Source organism: Brachyistius frenatus, unplaced genomic scaffold, assembly GCF_029030835.1.
Source record: "Brachyistius frenatus isolate BFR_SWC_R1_liver_20210118 unplaced genomic scaffold, ASM2903083v1 Contig_47, whole genome shotgun sequence".
NCBI lineage: Eukaryota > Metazoa > Chordata > Actinopteri > Embiotocidae > Brachyistius > Brachyistius frenatus.
In genome coordinates, this window is record NW_027210646.1 from 529945 (window position 1) to 548409 (window position 18465).

General features: G+C 40.6%; 2 protein-coding genes across 2 annotated transcripts in view; both read right to left on the reverse strand.

Annotated features, from left to right (window-relative positions):
* The window catches only part of LOC138623826 (phospholipid scramblase 1), a 179529-nt gene that overhangs the window by 144090 nt on the left and 16974 nt on the right, over positions 1-18465 (reverse strand). The window lies entirely within an intron of this gene.
* plod2 (procollagen-lysine, 2-oxoglutarate 5-dioxygenase 2) overlaps positions 1-18465 on the reverse strand; it is a 30782-nt gene that overhangs the window by 10141 nt on the left and 2176 nt on the right. The window contains exons 2-8 of the mRNA XM_069703524.1: positions 9340-9431; positions 8271-8407; positions 5322-5485; positions 2362-2474; positions 2211-2274; positions 1863-1960; positions 648-749 (exon numbers count right to left, since the gene is read on the reverse strand). Of these exons, the coding sequence (XP_069559625.1) occupies positions 648-749; positions 1863-1960; positions 2211-2274; positions 2362-2474; positions 5322-5485; positions 8271-8407; positions 9340-9431 (770 nt within the window). The remainder of the gene's footprint in view (positions 1-647; positions 750-1862; positions 1961-2210; positions 2275-2361; positions 2475-5321; positions 5486-8270; positions 8408-9339; positions 9432-18465) is intronic.

Here is an 18465-nt window from a genome sequence, read left to right on the forward strand (position 1 = left end):
CCGAGATCAAGTGTTTCTTTACTGCTTTTCCCACAAAGAAAAAAGTACGTTTGGTCGCATGTTTGACAGACACAACCACACAGCCGGAGACGTTTCCTAGTGCCTGCCATTTCTCGCTGTCTGTACATTGCCAGCTTTTGCTGAACTCGGTGACAAATTTTCAGCATAACCGCTATAACTTACTCTTGTGGATAGAACCCATACTGAGGAGCCCACTAAAAGGCAGCCTGGTCGACAGTGACACCCCTTTAAATGAGCCCTTCAGAAAACCTCAGAAGCCATATCCTGCACCACAGCAGTGCAGTGCTTCCTTTAACGCCAAGTAGCTCCCGTCGCACTTATGCTCTTTTAAAAGGGTCCAAAAGGCTGAACGGGCACATGACCTGTTATTGTTGGAATGCGAGTGTGAGGCACACACAGTCTTGCTTATCTTTTGAAATAGGACAAGCAGGGGCTCCAGTCCTTCTGTTTAGACAGTCGCTGATAGATGGATGATTCATTTCTGCATGGCAAGACCGGGCTGTGTTTCATCCTTTCCAATGTCCACAGGAATGGAGACGAAAGACAAACTTTCCACAGCAGCAGTCTAAAAACGGACTAAAAAGGCGGGCAAATAGAGGGAAAATGACTTAATTCGAATCACTTACTTTTAACTGGGACAAGTCCACAACATCATCGTCACAATGGCTGCAGCCATGTTCATAGTTCCATGTGTTGGGAACGTAGTTGGCCAAGTGGTTCAAGTACATCTGTAAGGAAATTAAAGCACATGAATGACTCTTTTTATGTCTCAGCAGAGGGCATTTAAAAAAAATGTCATTATGTCTTTAGAATATATTACCCTGGAATACAACTGTGGATATTCCAATTTACTTTAGGAACAGGGGAACACTGGACAGAATAATTTGCAGTTCAGACTAAAGACTCCTCTACTGATACTCAAATTTGACAATCCTAGTGTAATCATTTTTTTTTTCTCTTCTCAGCGTTACTCATAAAACAACAATTGCTGCTCTGAATTTAATATTACACATTTTGTGGGAACACATAATTTCCTGGGTGCTACCGTTTACCAATCTGTTATTGCAGACATTAACACTGATCATGTCCTTGTCACCAGGCTGAACTTGGCACGAGTGTTGGAAAATAATAATAATAATAATAATAAACGAATGGTCAGACGTCCGGCTCAGCAGCTCCAGCGGTAGAAACCACTGTTAGGACATGGATTCTGTGATCTCCCATTTGGAGCCTCTACCCCAGCTGTTTAGGCCTGTGGGAAGAATGACTCAACAGTTTGGTGGGTTTGGTTCATTACCAAGGACGACCAGACACAGGCGGCTAGCGGTTTAAACAGGACTCGTGGAGAGTTAGGGGAAGGAAAAGAGCAGAAGGAGAGCAGTATCATATGGACATCCTGCTTTTTAGTGATGGCAAAGAGCAACTGGGGGGAACAAATGGACAGAAGCATTATAGCCTTCTTTTAGCCAGACTTCGCTCTCCTCTACTAAATAATTAGCTGGCTTTTACGGGCAGGTTATAGGAAATACCACATTAACAGTTTTGTGTAATATACACGCTGGAATGTAATCGTTGTGATTAATGTTAGTTGGATAAAAAAAAAAAAAAGAAAAAAGAAAGGCAGGGGCCAAAAAAGTAATCTGCAAATGAGAGAGAGAGAGAGAGAGAGAGAGAGAGAGAGAGAGAGAGAGAGAGAGAGAGAGAGAGAGAGAGAGAGAGAAAGAGCAGTGTTCAATAATTCAAGCCAAAGCTGGTGTCATAGGTGGGGATAATTAACTTCAAAGTATCTTTGCTGTACCATACGTAGACGACATTAGGCCAACCCATGATTTCATACTCACTTTGGTGTTTCCGTTGCCATGGACAACCACTGGCAGCGAGTCGTACGCCGTGTTTCTAACTCTCACTCGTTCTGTTCCAAATTTGAGAAGCACTTCATCTGCCAAAGGAGGGGGAACACCAGATATTTCAGGCCAGGTTCGGAAAACTGAATATCCCGCCACGGGCGAGAGCTGCGAGGCCGTATAACTTATGAAATACCATAATTCACAGAGCGCGGCAGCAGAAAAAAAGCATGCGATGTCGGCTTAAGCTATTTCAAGCAAAGTGTTGATTTTTGTTACTCGAGTTTAAAATATACAGATGAGCAGGAAATTAAATTATGGGGTTCAGTTTCTTCGATTTCTCACCAACAGCCCCATTCAGGTTCTGGAAAATCTGGCACTTGTGGTCCAAACTCATGTTGAGAATTTCCTGTCAGACATGAGCACAGAGAAGTTGGTTTAGGACATTTGAGGTATGTTTTCAGATTAAATGCTGGCGATGACTCTGGATACTCACTCGTTGTAATGGATCCAGGTACATTTTGCTGTAGAAGAGCTGGTCGTCATCGTTGTCGTGGAGGTTCCACTGGGAAACCACTCGGTTCATGTACGGGGCGTAGCCAATTATACCTGCAAGTAGTAAACAGTGTTAAACACATATCCAGCTCTAAAGTATAGATTGAAAGACGTTTATAATGTCGTACACAACTGGCAGACAATTGTACTCTATCTGCCGGCTTCACGGTCTGAAGACTTCAACCTAGGAAACCTGACTGCCTTAAACAAAGCGTGATTTTTGGCACCCAAGATATGAGCCGGGACTTTCTCTTCCCACAGTCTGTAGATAGAGAGGAGTGCAATAATAGATAGTCAGAACGCTATAATCGCTATGTTATGACTGTCACGCAACTGACTGCTCGAGGAGCTTCTGGATTTATGTATACTAGTATTTCACACACTCTAAATGTACATTATCACAGCAACCTCTTCCCCCCCCACCCCCACCTCCCCGTTTCTCCTCTTTATCCTGCTGTTGCTCAAGGACACTGACCACAATCACAGATTGCAGGGTTTGGCTGTGTCGCTGGTTTTGTATCCCATCATTTGAAAAAAACCTCAGACACTGTAAACAAGTCTCAATGGATAGACATGACATAATCTAAAAGGCAGGAATGAGAAAAAGTTAAAAGAAAATCGTGAGATTTTATGTCGGTCATATTGTTGGTAGTTGATCGGCGGATTCTGGGGAAAAAGCGGGGAAGCCTTTTTGACTCCATCTTTTAGGAAACATTTTGTGCTGCCTATCCTGGATAAAACGGTATAAAATACTCTCTTTTTTAGCAAGAACGACAGCATAACATAAAACAACAGAACTAGTTTTTAAATATGTATGCTTGGACAAAATTTATGAGAACAGTTTAATTTGCAGCTTTCAGTAATTACAGGTAATTAGTTTTGACCATTACTAGTTTTAGGTGGTGAGTGACCTTTCTGTTTCCCTGCTCAAATAAACACTTGCAGCCTGGCACAAACACAACCCGACTATATCTTCTTTCGATCACCGAGACACTGTACTTTCTGCGACACGGCAGTGTCCAGATGCTATAAACACTCCCCACTGGTCACTTGGGCGGTAACCGTAAGAACACAAACAAAGCCTACAATTTTATACAAACTGCGGCACACTCAGGGGCCCAAGACAAATCCTCATGTCAATGACAATGAATGCTAAAAACAGTCTCTGATCAGTCTGAGACAGCTAGGCTCCAATATGGGAGGTCAGACCAGGCTGATGACCACAAGGAAAGCAGTAATTTAATGTCCTGAAGAACCAGCAGGATGCAGCTGGACATGCCATTTGGACTGTACATGAGGATTTACCGTTATTGTTTCTTTCTTTAAAAATGTCTGCACGTATTCAGAATATTTTTCTCTCTCGTTCAGTGTCTTTAATGTATGCGAGCATGAAGTCACATTAACATCATGTCTGGAAATGTATCGCATCTAACAAATATCTGTAAGAGCAACCACTAAAACAAAAGAAAATCGTAAGTATTGCCGGTAATCTCCAGATTAATGGGCTTCTCCCACCTCCTGCGCACCGTGGACAATAAATACCTCACGGAGTTTACAAGGAAAATATAGTTCTATTTTACAGCAAGAGATAATACTGATAAAAATCCTGTGGTTTTGTATTTCAAAACTAACACCGGTCTGTTGCCGCTCTAGCGCCACTCTTTAGACTAATAACACTGAAGGCGCGCCGCTGCTCGGCCCCCTGAATTCCAATGAGAGCTGCAAATCTTCAAACTTGGACAGTTGACGGCGGAATGTCAACACAGCTTAGTTGGTTAGTTGGGTTTACAGCCAGGTCACTCCAACACTATTCTACCCCCACATAAAATGTCTAGACACTTACCGTAAATGCAATGGTAGCCATTTAAACACATTTTAGTGATACTCATTGCTTTTGTGTTAATGTTGTCTTCGGATTTTCTTTGTCCCACTCAGGAAACTATCACACTAAACTGGGATTGTTTATTCTCCAGAGAGGCAGGGCTTTAGGGATTAATCCCCAGGTTAACAGAACATAGAAGGCATAATTTAGCAGAGAAGCAGCAGCAGCAGAGGTGTTCGGGGACAGTATTTAGCCGTAGGTCACCCACATGCTCAGAGCTCGGTACACACAATCACTGTAGTTATGGACTTAATACAGGTAACTAGACTTCACTTTATGTTTAAGTGTGTGGGTGAAACACGAGCTGTTCCGCAGCCCCTGCAGACAGCTGGACTGGTACAGATGGGAGTGTATCTTTTCTGTTAGGTGTGCGCGAGATGTGTGTCAAATGTTTTTTTGTGTAGCCACACCTTTTTTGTAGCGTGTACGCTACACTAAAACGAAGTAGACACGTACACCCATGTACGCTTCCTTACTGGGTTTTTTTTTTTTAGCAGTCACAGCGTATCCGGCCCTGACTTGTCAGGCCCTTATCGCGACCCTTTTCCGAAGAGAAAAAAAACAACATCAGCAAATGCTACCAGTGGTTATTTCAACATGGATAACAAATTACAGCTGTTGCTGGCCTTGTTGTCTGTGCTAATAGCTGTTGTGCAGATAAATTCAGCGTTTCATATTGCTATCCCACGAGCAGGAGGGGAGAAGCTATTATTTGGGTCAATATGTGTAATTTTGTCTTATCATTCCTACAGGGCTGGTGTAACACAAAATGGTGTTACAATCCCCGTTTTGTAACTCGGCTCTGATATTCTAACCCGACCTTCTCACTCTTCATATCTAAACCTAACCAATACTGCTGGTATCAGAATCTGATGGGTGACTAAATACAGTGTGTCAGTGATTTTGGTTTGCATGGCCAGTGTACAAGAAAAGCTGTGTGATACGTGTTTTTCAGGCACGTTAGTATGGATGGAGATCGGTTCAGAAAACAGTTGATATTCTGAATTTGTGAAACCCACCTCCAGAGTTGAGGTATCGCTTGCCGCTGCGGACTGAGGGGTACTTGTCAGCTAGTCGTTTATCTGGCCATATCAGGCCCTCTGCAGCAAAAAGCACTTTGTGATTGGCCTGCTGGAACTTCCTGAGAATCTCCTCTGGTCCCCCAGCAAAGATAAGATCATAGCTAAAAGGCAGGAGTGAAGAAAAACAGATTATTGTCATTTTATTTAACCTGTAGGAACAGTCTTTTTCTTGAGCAATATTTTATCTTAGATCTGACACACTGGCTGGGCTTCTACTTGCCTGAGATAGATAGACATCTGAATGTAAACAGTGAACATTCTTCATGAGTGAGCATTAGTGACGGAAAGCATTCTGGGATTGTACTGTGAGGTATGTGGAAAGGAGTTCTGCTTTGCCAGACATTGACACACAAAAGCACGCAAACAGTGCTGATCATGACTTCCTTACGAAGGCCTCGAGGTGGCTTATTTAAAAGCACGCTATTGTTAAAAAGGCAGATATTTAAAAATGAAGAAACAACTAAATGTTTCTGCTGATTTTATTGCTTTTGAGGTGTGAAGTCGTAACAGTAAAAGAGCCGATTAATTTTGGTGGCACCAGTTTCACAGTCATTGACTATAAAACACCCTCCGCTAGACGTGGCTTTAATTCTGTTTGTGTGTCTGTGTACTGCAGACACGAAAAAAAAAAATCTCACACTATATATTTATATATGCACACTACACAGTAGTTTATATGACACTACACAGTAGTTTATATGAGATTGCAGGAAAGGTGTGTAATGAGACAAAGGAAAGTCAAATGTAGGTGAGGAAGCTCCATCCACATCTGGTAGACAGATGTTCAGACAAGTAGCCTCTATCCCTCATAAACTCATCAATCATAGTTATTTATCCAGTATAAAATGACCTGCAGTTCTTGAAATGACAAGGTTTAAAAAGTTTATTGTGTGAAAATATATTTATGACCAAAAACATCTTGTTCTGTTTTACACTCTTTGTCAGTACTGTCCATATTATTATTTAAGACGCTGAATTAAGTGTTGCTGCAATGAGATGCTAAACGGTTTTGCTTCTGTAACAAAACTAAAAAAGTGTGACTAAATACTGCGTAGCATGATTTCAACTCTGCACTCAGAACCCATTTCATTATAAGACTCATCTATACCCAAGTTGTTGGTGAATTGAATCAGTAGCTAATAATCAAATTGTGTTTAAAGCTCCACTGACACCACTGATGCAGTGGTTTTCACCCAAATCAAACCCGTCGAACGGGAATAGACTCATGGAACAGTGTTGTGTAGCGGTGAGAAGAAACGCGTCATTCACCTGCCTCTGGAATTTAGAAGTAGAAACCACCATCTCCTTAATTTCTTCCCAGCATTACTAAGGTCGGGTGTTTGGGAATTAAAAGAAAACCTTGTCTAACTCGTTACATTTTCCATCGTGAAGCCCAAAAGGGATTACATCGAGGCTGATGCGTAACTCACACGTTCCTGGCTGCGAATAGTAGCTGCGGTCTCAGTTTGAGCTACGCTGCTTTTGAGTGGCATGTCATCATTTTCTTTTCATTTTAAGAATTTGGCACATGCTCAGAAGCTCAACAACACCGTGAATGTATTTCAGTTTCACTTGCAGCTTAGAGAAGACATTTATCACAAGACAAAATGGAATTCTGTGATCAGAAGCCGACACTGTCAAAGCACCCGAGGTGGTCCAGCAGGATTATAGATGTTCAAAAGCATTTGAAAGGCTCGTAATCTTCTGAAGTGCAGAGGTGTTTTATTATACTACAATCACTTCCTTTTAAAGAAAAAAAAATTACATTTCCAATTACCTGTTTCAAGGGTGTGACAACTTTGCACAGCAATTATTTCTAAAATTATTCATGTCACGTGGTACAGTAAGCATCATCATCTTCTGCTCTATTTAAAGAAATATGGCTGGCAAAGCTCTTATTATCCTGAAACACTCACATTATCTCAGTGAAACTTTGCATTGGCTTTGAAAACTCATAATTCAGCTACCTGCATGTCAGAATTACCCTTCTCATATATTTGGCGATGCTCTATAATGATGCCTTTGCATGAATGAGTGGGGGATGTCTAGGCACTGCGTAAATATGCACTCGCTCACAGATATGGCTTTCAAAGCAATTATTACAGTCTGTGATTGTGAATATTTGTTTTCATTTCCAAATCAGAGCTCTACACAGCAATTAAAAAAATGTGCGTCCCTTTCTTGATATGGAAATTAAAGCTAAGTCACATCAAAGCTCGCTCAAACTGATGTTTTAGAAGCTCGGCATTTGTAGTAAAAGAAAAATGCATCCAGTAAGCGAGGGGGGAAAAAAAATACAGTTATTAAATCAAATAGAAAAATCTAATAAAAACAATTGGATCTTTTTTTCTTTATGACGCCTGTTGTCTGCAGCAGAGTTAGAGACTTCACTTCGGTATTGTATTTTAAAGTAATATGGCTCTTGGGAATATCTAGTGAATATTCAAATCGTCCATCTATCAGGGCTCTCTGTGGACGGAATTAATTTATAGTCTGGATTTGTCTACTGGCTCACAGCCTCAGTTTTTTTTTACTGTTATTATAGTCTCTGGGGTTCACATACATACATAAATGGTTGGTTAAAGGCTGCACCAAAAGTTTCAAAAGGTTCAGTTCTACAACTTTTAGGATGAAGCAACTTGAAACAATCCCCAATGATGGGTGACCAGACCCAATCTATTCAAGCGGTGAATGTGGGTGTGCTAATAGTAGTCAAATTCATTTAGGCTTTGAGATGCTTTTTTCACGACTCAATAAATGTTGTCACTCAGCAAAATACTGAATTAGGAGGAAAAGCCAGGCAAAGGAAAGGTTGCGCTGGTCTGAAGTCACCATGATAGTACTATAATATGTCATTTAAATAAATAGCTTTGGTTGTCAACGTACCTGTCCACGAACAGGATAACAAGGTCCTCCTGGTCAGCCACAGCCTCCATAGCCTCCTTCAGTAGTTTGACTTTTTGCCCTCCACCGATTGAATGGCCGACGTCCCCACCCTTCCACGCTTCTCCCATCCCCAGCACCTGAGACACAACACACAACGGACAGATTGTCGAGTCCATTAACTGGCTCGACACCAAAAATGACCAGAAGGCCGCCTTTCAGCGCAGTAAAAGCATCCAATCTTCACCAGTCCTTTGTTCATTTTCCAGTCTATCTGTTAGGAATTGTGCCAGTGCCAGAAACACTTCTTTCAAGAAACAGGATAACAAGCTGATTTGAGAATGGGCAAATACGGGCAGAAAATAGACGTGTTTTTATAGACTCCTTTTATGAAAATGCTGCTAGATCAAACTTTCACACCATCTCACTATTTTGTCACGTAGCTATGAATGCAAAGAGCCAGTCGTCATCAGGGGAGCTATAAATGAGAGTGTGAGCCTTGGAGTTTAAGGTATAGTCAAACTGATAATCCCCGTGGGCCGAGTAACCTGCGGTGCTGAGGTAACACCTGAGATTCACTCCGATTTTCAGGTCCCTGTTTTTCTTTGTTTACCAATGGTGCTCGGGGCCTTTTTGTGCAGACTAGAGGTGAGTGCGCATCTCGCCTGAAGAAACAATATAATTAAACTGATTATAGCAGGAAGTTCTCGACATGAACTCTTATTAAGAAATGTTTTGCCGCACAGATCATTTTAAGTAAGGAGTCGAAAAGACCTGCAAAGTATCTCGCAAGGGCTCACAGACGAGGGCAGGGCATGAACTGAGCTCCAAGCTGGGGGGGAAATAAATACTCAAAATTGTTTTTACTAGTTGTTTCAACCACAGAGGGTAATTCTAGACCCACATTGAGGAGGATCCCTTTAAGATGGATGTTTTTGCAAGTTGCTGCACTTGGTTGTTTCCTCTGAGGGACCTAATCAATCCTGGGAGGTGTTCAAAACATTCTACTGCTGTGCGTCGTTAGCAGCCTAATTTTTATGATTAAATAGAAAATACGCGAGGCCAGTCTTACCTTCACAGTGTAGTTGAAATAGTTAGCAGACTCCATGAAGCGGAGGAAGCCGTCTGTTTCCTCTGTTGCAACAGTTATGACGAGCAATTTTTCTGAAAAAGAAAGAAAAGGACAAATGTTCCAGAACTTCAGTTTATGACTGATATTTTTTGACCAGCAAATTATAGGGATGCGGGAATATACACTTGCAGATGAAACCTGAGACATTTGAAGTTGAACAAATTTTGGCTTCAACAAAAGGATACCCACAGAAATGTGTATATTGTTCTAAGCTTAATTATAAGTATTGAGATTCCCACTTCTGTGAACCATGTTCCTTGTAAACCTCAAACCTATGTCAACATACTTGTAGCTAGCTGGTTTAGCCTTAATTTATGTCTTAAATTAGGAACGGCTACTGTAGTTTTAATTCGATTTAAAAACAGAACCATATTTTTGAATAAATTCTTCCTTCGTGGGGCAAAAGAACTCCCACAAACCTCTAGGACATATCCAGAGACCGTGAAGTGCTGAAATGTGAGGGTTTTAGGACGGGTTAACCAAATACAGATTTGCACTTTCGTCTTGTGTACCCTCGAGATGCTAGTTTTCATTTGTTCTGCAATATTTTGTTCAACCAACTGAGGTTCGCTTGAACCAGAAAGGTTCTGTCTTTAATTGTCAGCCAAGGAAGGAAATAATCAGGAACTCTATATCTCATTCATCAAATGCCATTATTACATGAAAGGGGGAGCACCTATTCATTTCTTTCTGCCATTTCAAAGTGTATAAAATGTTGTTTCATGCTGGTCGTCAGACAGGCCAACAAAAAAAATGTAATAAGAATTTTAATATGGTTTTATAGGACTGCTTAAACACTAATCCTGCTTTTCATGTTTGGAGAGACAATCTGCCCTCTGTTTAATATGCAGCACTACGTTCCACTAAACCCTCGTAAATTATTTATTGAACATTGGCAAGACGGATTGGGACTCTGAAAGACATATCAGGGTCCGATAAAGGCCTTGAGAAGACCTCATTTATAAGTGCACTCTGGACCAGAACACAGTTAAAGAGCTGGCATTACACCTTTGGTTCACGTGATGGGTATGATTTGCGATTAGCCTGAACTAGACCTATTTTGTCTTGTTGACTGCGTGGCAACTTTCACCATCCACATAAAGAACAATGAAGAATTCCAGTAAAAAAAAAAAAAAAGAAAAAGAAGATATACTGTGGCGTTTTCATGTGGTATAACCTCCCTCACTCCCATTGGTCAAATAAAGCCAATATGGCAGCTATGGGAGGAAAACAACAATATCGAAAAATATAATTAAATCAAAAAGCATTCATACAACATACCAGACAATCCGTTTTCTGTGGGTGTTAAAAATATCGCGTTGCCCAGCTTTTGATATATTTGAAATCTATTTCAACACCGTCAAAGTAAACCAGACGACGGGTTTGACAAAAGCCCAGGTCTTACTCCAAAGCAGTATTCGTCAGCGGTTACAAGCAGCCTCCTCCGCAACTCTTTTCCATCCTTTCCCGTCAACGTGACTTAGCCATTCTCTCATCTCAGTCTAGTCTGGGGCCCTGTCATCACTCTAATAGCCATTCCAGTGCTCGTCCGACGCAAAGGTTGCGTTACAGGTTGGAAATAGTTCTATGTCTGTCTCTGTCCGAACTGCCTCGCATGACACACAGGAAAAAATAACAAGGCAGATTTGGTAGAATGAGTTCCAAATTGAACACAAACTATAGTGAGCTCCAGGTGTTCTCTGCTCTTGTTCTTGGCTTGAAGGGAGATGTCGTCGGAGGATAGTAGAGCCGGGGGATGATGTTTCCCTCATCTGGGAAACACATTGCCGATACATCTCTGTTAAACAGGTGATTCTAATGGCTTCGGGAGAGTGTTTCCATGCTTCCAAGTTCCCGACACCAGACAACCACATTGGCAAAGATGCAGACCCAGATCAGGCAGCTGGGTATGCAGAGTGCAACATTTGTATACTTGAAGACCAGTGCCTTTGGCAAAACATGTGTTGTAAATCAAACGAAACTACCCACTTTGGGGATATATTTGAATGATATTAGTGCACAGTTTACCTCTAATTGTTTAAGTGCATTTAAGATGTGTCCAATTCCACTTCTGTTATTTTAACGGGGGATAATCTGAGTACAAAGTAAATTACATAGTTCAAAGGAGTTGTACTTGGTCTCTTAATTAATCAGAGGTGAGTTTTGATCGTGACGTAAAATAAATCCATCACACCGTTATCTTCCATTCCCTTTTTAAAGTCAAGTGTGCTTGCACTTTGGCCAATTGCTATTGTAGTGGTGGGTTTTTTCAAGTAGTAGGAAAAGACAACTTCTCTGCAGAGAAAACGTGCGCCAAGTGAAAGCGCACGAGCAGATTGATGTAAATGTAAAACACCTCCAAGAAAATTGTCTCCGTTACGTAATGCTGTGATTACAGCCAGGACACAGGTTTAGTATTTCTTTCTGCAGTGTGCTCAATTTATTTTTCTGTTCTCATAAATTTTAAGCTTATTACCAGTAGCTTTGTTTCTGTTTGTACAAGAAAAGACAGCAGTGAGCTGCATATTGTGATCTCTGCTCTATTCAGTTAGTTTCACTTAGTCTTACAAAAAATACATGCCACATCAGTGCCACCCAACAAGCAAACATCCAATTTCAGTACAGCCTGGGGAAAGCCTTTAAAAGAGATAAGTATCAGCCCTTTTGTTTCCTACATGACAAGTGTTATTCAAACATTTTGGCAGGTCTCTCGAGTGGCTCTTCCGTACATCAATCTCCAAGGTGAAAGAAATCACGTCGGATTCTCAGTGGCCTCGTGAACCACGGCTCAAAATACAAATACAACACAAATGGCCTCGGGAAGAATGGTGATCTGTCAATTTAATGCCAAACCAAAGCTATTTCTCCATTTTCTTCTGTTACGTTAACCTAAATAGTACCATTAAAAGTATGGCCGGTAAAGGGCCACTCTTTGAGCATAGAGCAACAATCTGTACCCACTTATTACTTAATTGCATATTTACTCAAAGTTAAGTCTCAGCTGAACAACGGGCAAGTTACTATTGTTAGTATTTTTGAATGAAAATTCAACCTATCAACATATTATAGAATATAGCAGAAACATGTTGTAAATTGCACTACTTCCAGAAAGGTGGCGGTAATGCACCTTAAAGCTGTTTGCCAATCAACAAAATAAGGGGAAGAAGAATACTTTATTACCAGGCTCCCGTTTTTGAGTAATAGTAGAATAGTTCCTAGTTAATGTTGAATTTAATTTTTGCTTGAAATCTCTATCCCTGCTCCTACCTGTCAGTGTGGAATACGAAGGAGCAACAACATCGTCATATTAGATTATCTCTTATCAAATAGATTTTCCTGGTAAGAATTTGTAACAAACTACTTATCTGATCCCCCTCAAAATGCCACACTTTATTTCTCACCGTGTAGAAATGCAGCATTCACACTTTATATTATTCTGTGTTAATACTAATGGCTTGCCTTTGTAGTCACACAGTTTACTGGCTGAAACCAAGCTCACCAGAATGAGCCAGGGTGTTAATGGAGGACACATAATGCTTCATTGTTTCACTGAGTGCCAGGGGAGAAAAAAAACTATTTTTTTTTTTTAGGACAATGAAACAACTAATCTACCTTTCTATTCTTTCTGTCTAAAACCAAATTAAATCTTTGGACAACTTTCCAGTCCTTTTGATGTGTTTTACAATAATCGCACTAATAATGAAGCATAGCTGAGGGCCAGACGGTAACACTCAAGAGGCGAGGCTTTTATACAACTATGACTTTAGAGGAAGAGTGTCTAGTCAGAGTAAACACTGCATGTTCTCTTGTCAGTACAGTATGTACAGCCCACAGGAGGAGAGGAATGCAGCTCATACTGTGCTGCTGAAACTCCTCTCCAAGAAAGGCAAGGACACCAAGTGGTCTTTCCTTTGCACTCTGTATCTGCACCACATGGGGCTCCGCCGTCTAGGTAAACTTCACACTTCAATGAGCAAAAGTTCTGACTCACTGGCTGGGACAAAGCTTAAGTAAGCATTTCTTGCAGAAAGGAAAGAGCTATCATGGGAAGGTGCCCTGGCCTTCAACATACGCAGAACAGGATCCTCTTTGATGAGACAGTCTTGGTCAGTAAACACAGTGAATACAAACCCCTGGTCTATTCTGGTCGTCCAAGTAAATACACAGTTTTCACCGAAAGGCCATAGAAAGAGCACATAGTTCAGTTAATAACCAGCATTGATTTGACTCGGCCTGCCCTTACTGTTAAAAGGAAGCGGGAGATGGAAAGATCATCCTTATAACCACATTAGACCTCCTTCAAACTTTCATACAAGGATTCCACATCACGATTCTAAATAAAGCTTCTTTTTTTTTTTTAGTGCAACCCAGTGTTCCATTCTTCAACCTGTTAATTTACTTGAGGATGTGCACCCGAATGAAAAACCAGCCCTCATCATATTCAATTTGAATTCAACTTCGACCCGAGTGTTTGTGTTCCTTCCTGCAGCTGGAAGGATGAAAAAAGACAACTATTTCTGGGTATTTGGAGCGTGGTATAAGAAATTGAGTTTAATAGACTCCTAAGCATTTCCTTTTAATGGATGGGCCCTGACTCCTGAGCTGTGCCAAAACATTATCACTGATTTATTGCCAGGTTTTGTAGCTGAAACTCTTCCCTGCGCTGCTCAAAATAAAAAACACTGTGACAACAACTTTGTTTTGTAGGTAATGTAGAAATATATTGAGCCAGATTGCATAAAAAAAGAATATATAGTGGGATTTTTCAGTCGATTCACAAATGCGGGGGTTGGCCTAATAATGTTTTTGCTTAGTTTCCATAGTCTTAGCAATACAAGTTGAAGAAAACAAGACTAGTTTGGGAACTTACGGTAGCAACACTATCGAAGACAGACTTATCAGACCAAGTATGTGGTAATACTGAAGCAGAGAGAATTCTCAGAGAATAGAAAAAGGCAAAGGGAAGGAGAGAGGTTAGCATTACATTCCTGTGTCATTCAGATCCATTTTCCAAAAGATAAAAAGGAAATTGTCTTGTTCCTGTGTTGCGCCTGTATCTCTGGAACTACTTGTGCCTTATTTATTGATCAAAAAATATTTCATTACTTGTAGTAATTCCTTATCTTGAAAATAATAATCACATTCAAACAGGGCTGCTGTTAGGATGTTGAGTCACATATGGAATCGGGAAGGTGTTAATCTGACATCTGGGTAAACTGTCAAACGTGATCATTTAATCCATCCACATCTTTAAAGTAATGGCACACGCCCTCAGGCAGTTTTTCCTGCCTCAGTTGAACACATGAAAAGGAAAATAAGGCATGGAAAGAGAGGGCTAAAGAGAGGGTTCAAACCCTGCTTGTTATCTCGCCTCCGGACAGCTGGCCAATGACAGCGTGAAGTGAGTATGGATGAGGGATTGTTAGTTTCAGAAGGTTACAGAAATGGTCAGACAGCCTTCCCAACATCCCATCCTCCAATTCTGATGTTGGAAAGGTTCAGGGCAGAAGAGGTTTATAAAGCTACATGACAAACAAACAGTTCTTATAAACACAGTGGTAAAATAAGGGCAGAAATCTTCATTCAAAGTGGCGCAGAGCTTTCTCAAAAACATCTGTACATATGAGTGAGACTGAATATATGGAGTATAAGAAGGATGAATGTGCACAAAAATCAAGTCGCCTTCTGTTTTAACTGTTAAGGCGTCACATATATGTAGCTCTGCTATAACGTCATTTCCCAGCCTTCCACTAAACATAGAAACACGCTACCCAACCTCCAGTTTCCAGCTTTAGAAAGCATTAGCATTTTAATGCGACCACATGTTGCTTTGGCCCAGAAGTTTTACCCTTGATATCTGAACACCAGGAGCCCCAGACATGGAGACATTTCTTTTACAGTAACAAATACCTTTGTTGCTACCTAGGTGAGTACCCCATGTGTTAGTAGTTAGCCTTAGAAACCAAATTTGAGGGACTAGAAAACCCAATTGCTCACAAACTGGATGGTTAAACTTTGGTTTTCTTGTCCACAACTACAATGAGACTTTTCTATTGACATGTCAGTGTCACTATAATTGATAAAACACAAAACACATTTCCATAATACGCGAGCCATGTAGGGTATCTGCCCAAAAAGGCTGTGATTTCAATTACACATGTCAAACCACAGGCACTTTCAGCCGTAGGATGTGGCATGATGTCACCAGCACTGAGCCAGGAAACAATTTTGTAGTCTCGTCACACGTCATTTTGAATCAGGAATCGTTTATTTATCCTCCCTTCCCCCCCACAACAACAACAACTAAAATGCAGGGGGGAAAAAATCATTAAGCTCTCCTGCAGTTGTTGTCTTGCAGCGCTGTTACAGTTAAGACAGTCATTTCCTCAATTGCCCACAGAGCTTTAAAACCTTCATTGCATAAATAAACATACTCAGTTTAAATCAACTTAATGCACATGGAGATTAACCACGTAAGTGTAAACTGTGTCATGATCAATACGCTAATTTATCTCATGCAGAATTAATATAATTAGGAAGCAAATACAACTTTTTGATGTAAAATATTACATTTTGATCATGTTTGCTGCCCAGCATTTTGATTAACAACCACATGCTGCTTCCTCAAAATGGCTCCAGTTTTTCTACCTGGAATTCAAAATGCTCTTTAAAGACAAGCAGTGAGCTGCTCCCCCAGTGCAAAGCGTCATATCTACATGTTGATTTCAGCTAGCTGATTTATTTTAACAACCTTCAAAGTTTACTGAGTATTAACTGAAAAAAAGCAGGCTCATTAAAAAATTTTTTTTTAAAGTTTGTAATTCCATATTCCGCTACTTTAATAGCTATTTTCTTAGTGTATGAAATACTTAAACCAGGCCTGTTCAACAAGCCGCCCACAGGCCGGATACACCCCTTTTAATTTGTCCTATGGTACACAAGGAGCTGACTGCAAGGATGTAAGCAAGTAGTGAGTGTGCATCTCGAGTGATAGACAATCCATGTGGGTAACCTTGGCGACAGGAATGCGTGGGGATGGGGAGGGTCAGAGAAAAACCCTGTGTGGGCTAGTGACTGCATGTGCTATGATGGACTGCAACAGGATTGCACGTCATACTGTGCGAGATATTTGTAGCTCGATGTTGAAATTGAATTACCCTGACTCGAAAAATGACTTTAATCAGTGACCTATAAGTATACAGTCTTTGTTGCTTCTCTCCAGTATGACTGTATAATTGTTGGTATTCGACTAAAGGCATGAAAAAGCTGCAAGTTGTTTCTGCCAAATTCTGCCAATTTCACTTGGTGTACTATTCTTTTTTCTTTCTTTTTTTTTTTACTTTGATGGAATTTCCCGTAGCCCTTTCTCTCTTTTTTTGGTATGTTACAGTAAAGTCTCTTTCATATGTGGACAAAGACCAATGACTGCAATTTAAAACCGAGTTCTCGGAGTTTGAACACATTTTCAACTCGACATTATGTTCAGCCGACGGAGCTCTTGGCAAAAATCAGCTCATGTCTCGTGTTCAGTGAAGTCTTCCTTTAAATGACTATCTTGATAACGTAATGAAATATTTGTACTTTAAGGCTAATCCTGACAACTGAAATAAAATATCTTCTATTTTCAGTACTGCTTCAGGGAAAGCCTTTGCATCACGGGAGCTTGGTATCCACCTGTACTTATCTATTTGATAGTCGGATTAAAATTCTCTGAGACGCAGCTAAGAAAAAAAAAAAAAAAGAGTTGAAAAGCAGACAACACAACACATATTTGGCTGAAAAGGAGGCATGGAACCAACCTTGTGGTGACATAGTGACAATGTTCGGAGGCATGATTACAGCCTGAGTCTGCCAACACGGTTTGTTAGTTTGTTAGACTGGAATTACAGGCAATAGAGAGCGCTATTATGCAGTATATTGGGCATGGACAACTTTAGGTGGAGTTTCCTTTTCTTCTCTATAAAGTGCTGCCTGTTGACACGTCAATGATGTCTGGGGAAGGTCTAATCTAGAGAAGCCTTGTCCGTGGGACAGGGGAACAGTCCCAACAGATTATGAGTAATGGCATTTATCCTGGGCTCAAATTAACATTCACTAATCACTGGTAACCATCAGTTACACATTTGTTTTTAAGAAGTAAACAATGTCAACATCTCGCCTTCAGATCACCGACATGTTTACTATTATCACTGGCATTTTCATCTTCAAACTTAATAGCTTACAAGCTATTTGAGCTCACTGAACATTCTTAAGAGCCTGGCACAAGTTAATAGTGCTGCTTTTTTTTATTTTTTTTTAAACTTGTTTTATTTTTATTTTATTTTTTTATTTTTTTATAACTAACATTGATTGAGCTATTTCAATAAACAGTTTAAATGTCAGTCAGTATTTTGTAGCAAATTCTTCAGTCTTGGATAAACGAGTATCTCACTGCAGTGGCTGAGAGTCACACCACAAGACCTACATGTTAAATCCAACAGCGTGTCAGACGTGCTGTTCACACAGTCAGTCAGAAGTAAGTGAAAGGCTCCTTTCAGATGGCCGGACAGTGGGGGTCTACGCTGCCCAATTTTTTTTTTTGTAACTTTCCAAAACTGACAAAACCAACAGCCACCTCCACTGTTCACGGTGACTGGCCAGGTGAGAAATGGGCAGAGTCCTGCATTCCTACTTCTTCCACTGCCTCTTTTCACTGTTCACTGCTAAATCACACTGCTAGCATCTGTGCTCCAACCAAACGCACAGAGAGGACTTAGAGGAGAGGTGTCGGAATATGAACCAACACACTGACTTAACACCTTTTCTTTTTTTTATTGGTGCCCCATTAACCACTGTTTCTGCTTTACTTGCCCATTATGACGACCAGCATTTTTTTCCCCCTCAACAACAGTACAGCTTGTTCTTTCTGACTTGGTGGATGGCACATTATTTGACCTTGTTTTAAAAAGGCATGTATAGGCTTTTGCCCAGCTGGCAAAAAAAACAAAACAGGATTTACCAAATTTTTCTCTAGAATACTTTGTATACCTCTTACTCTCTCTGGGAAAGAAATGAAATCCTTTGGTC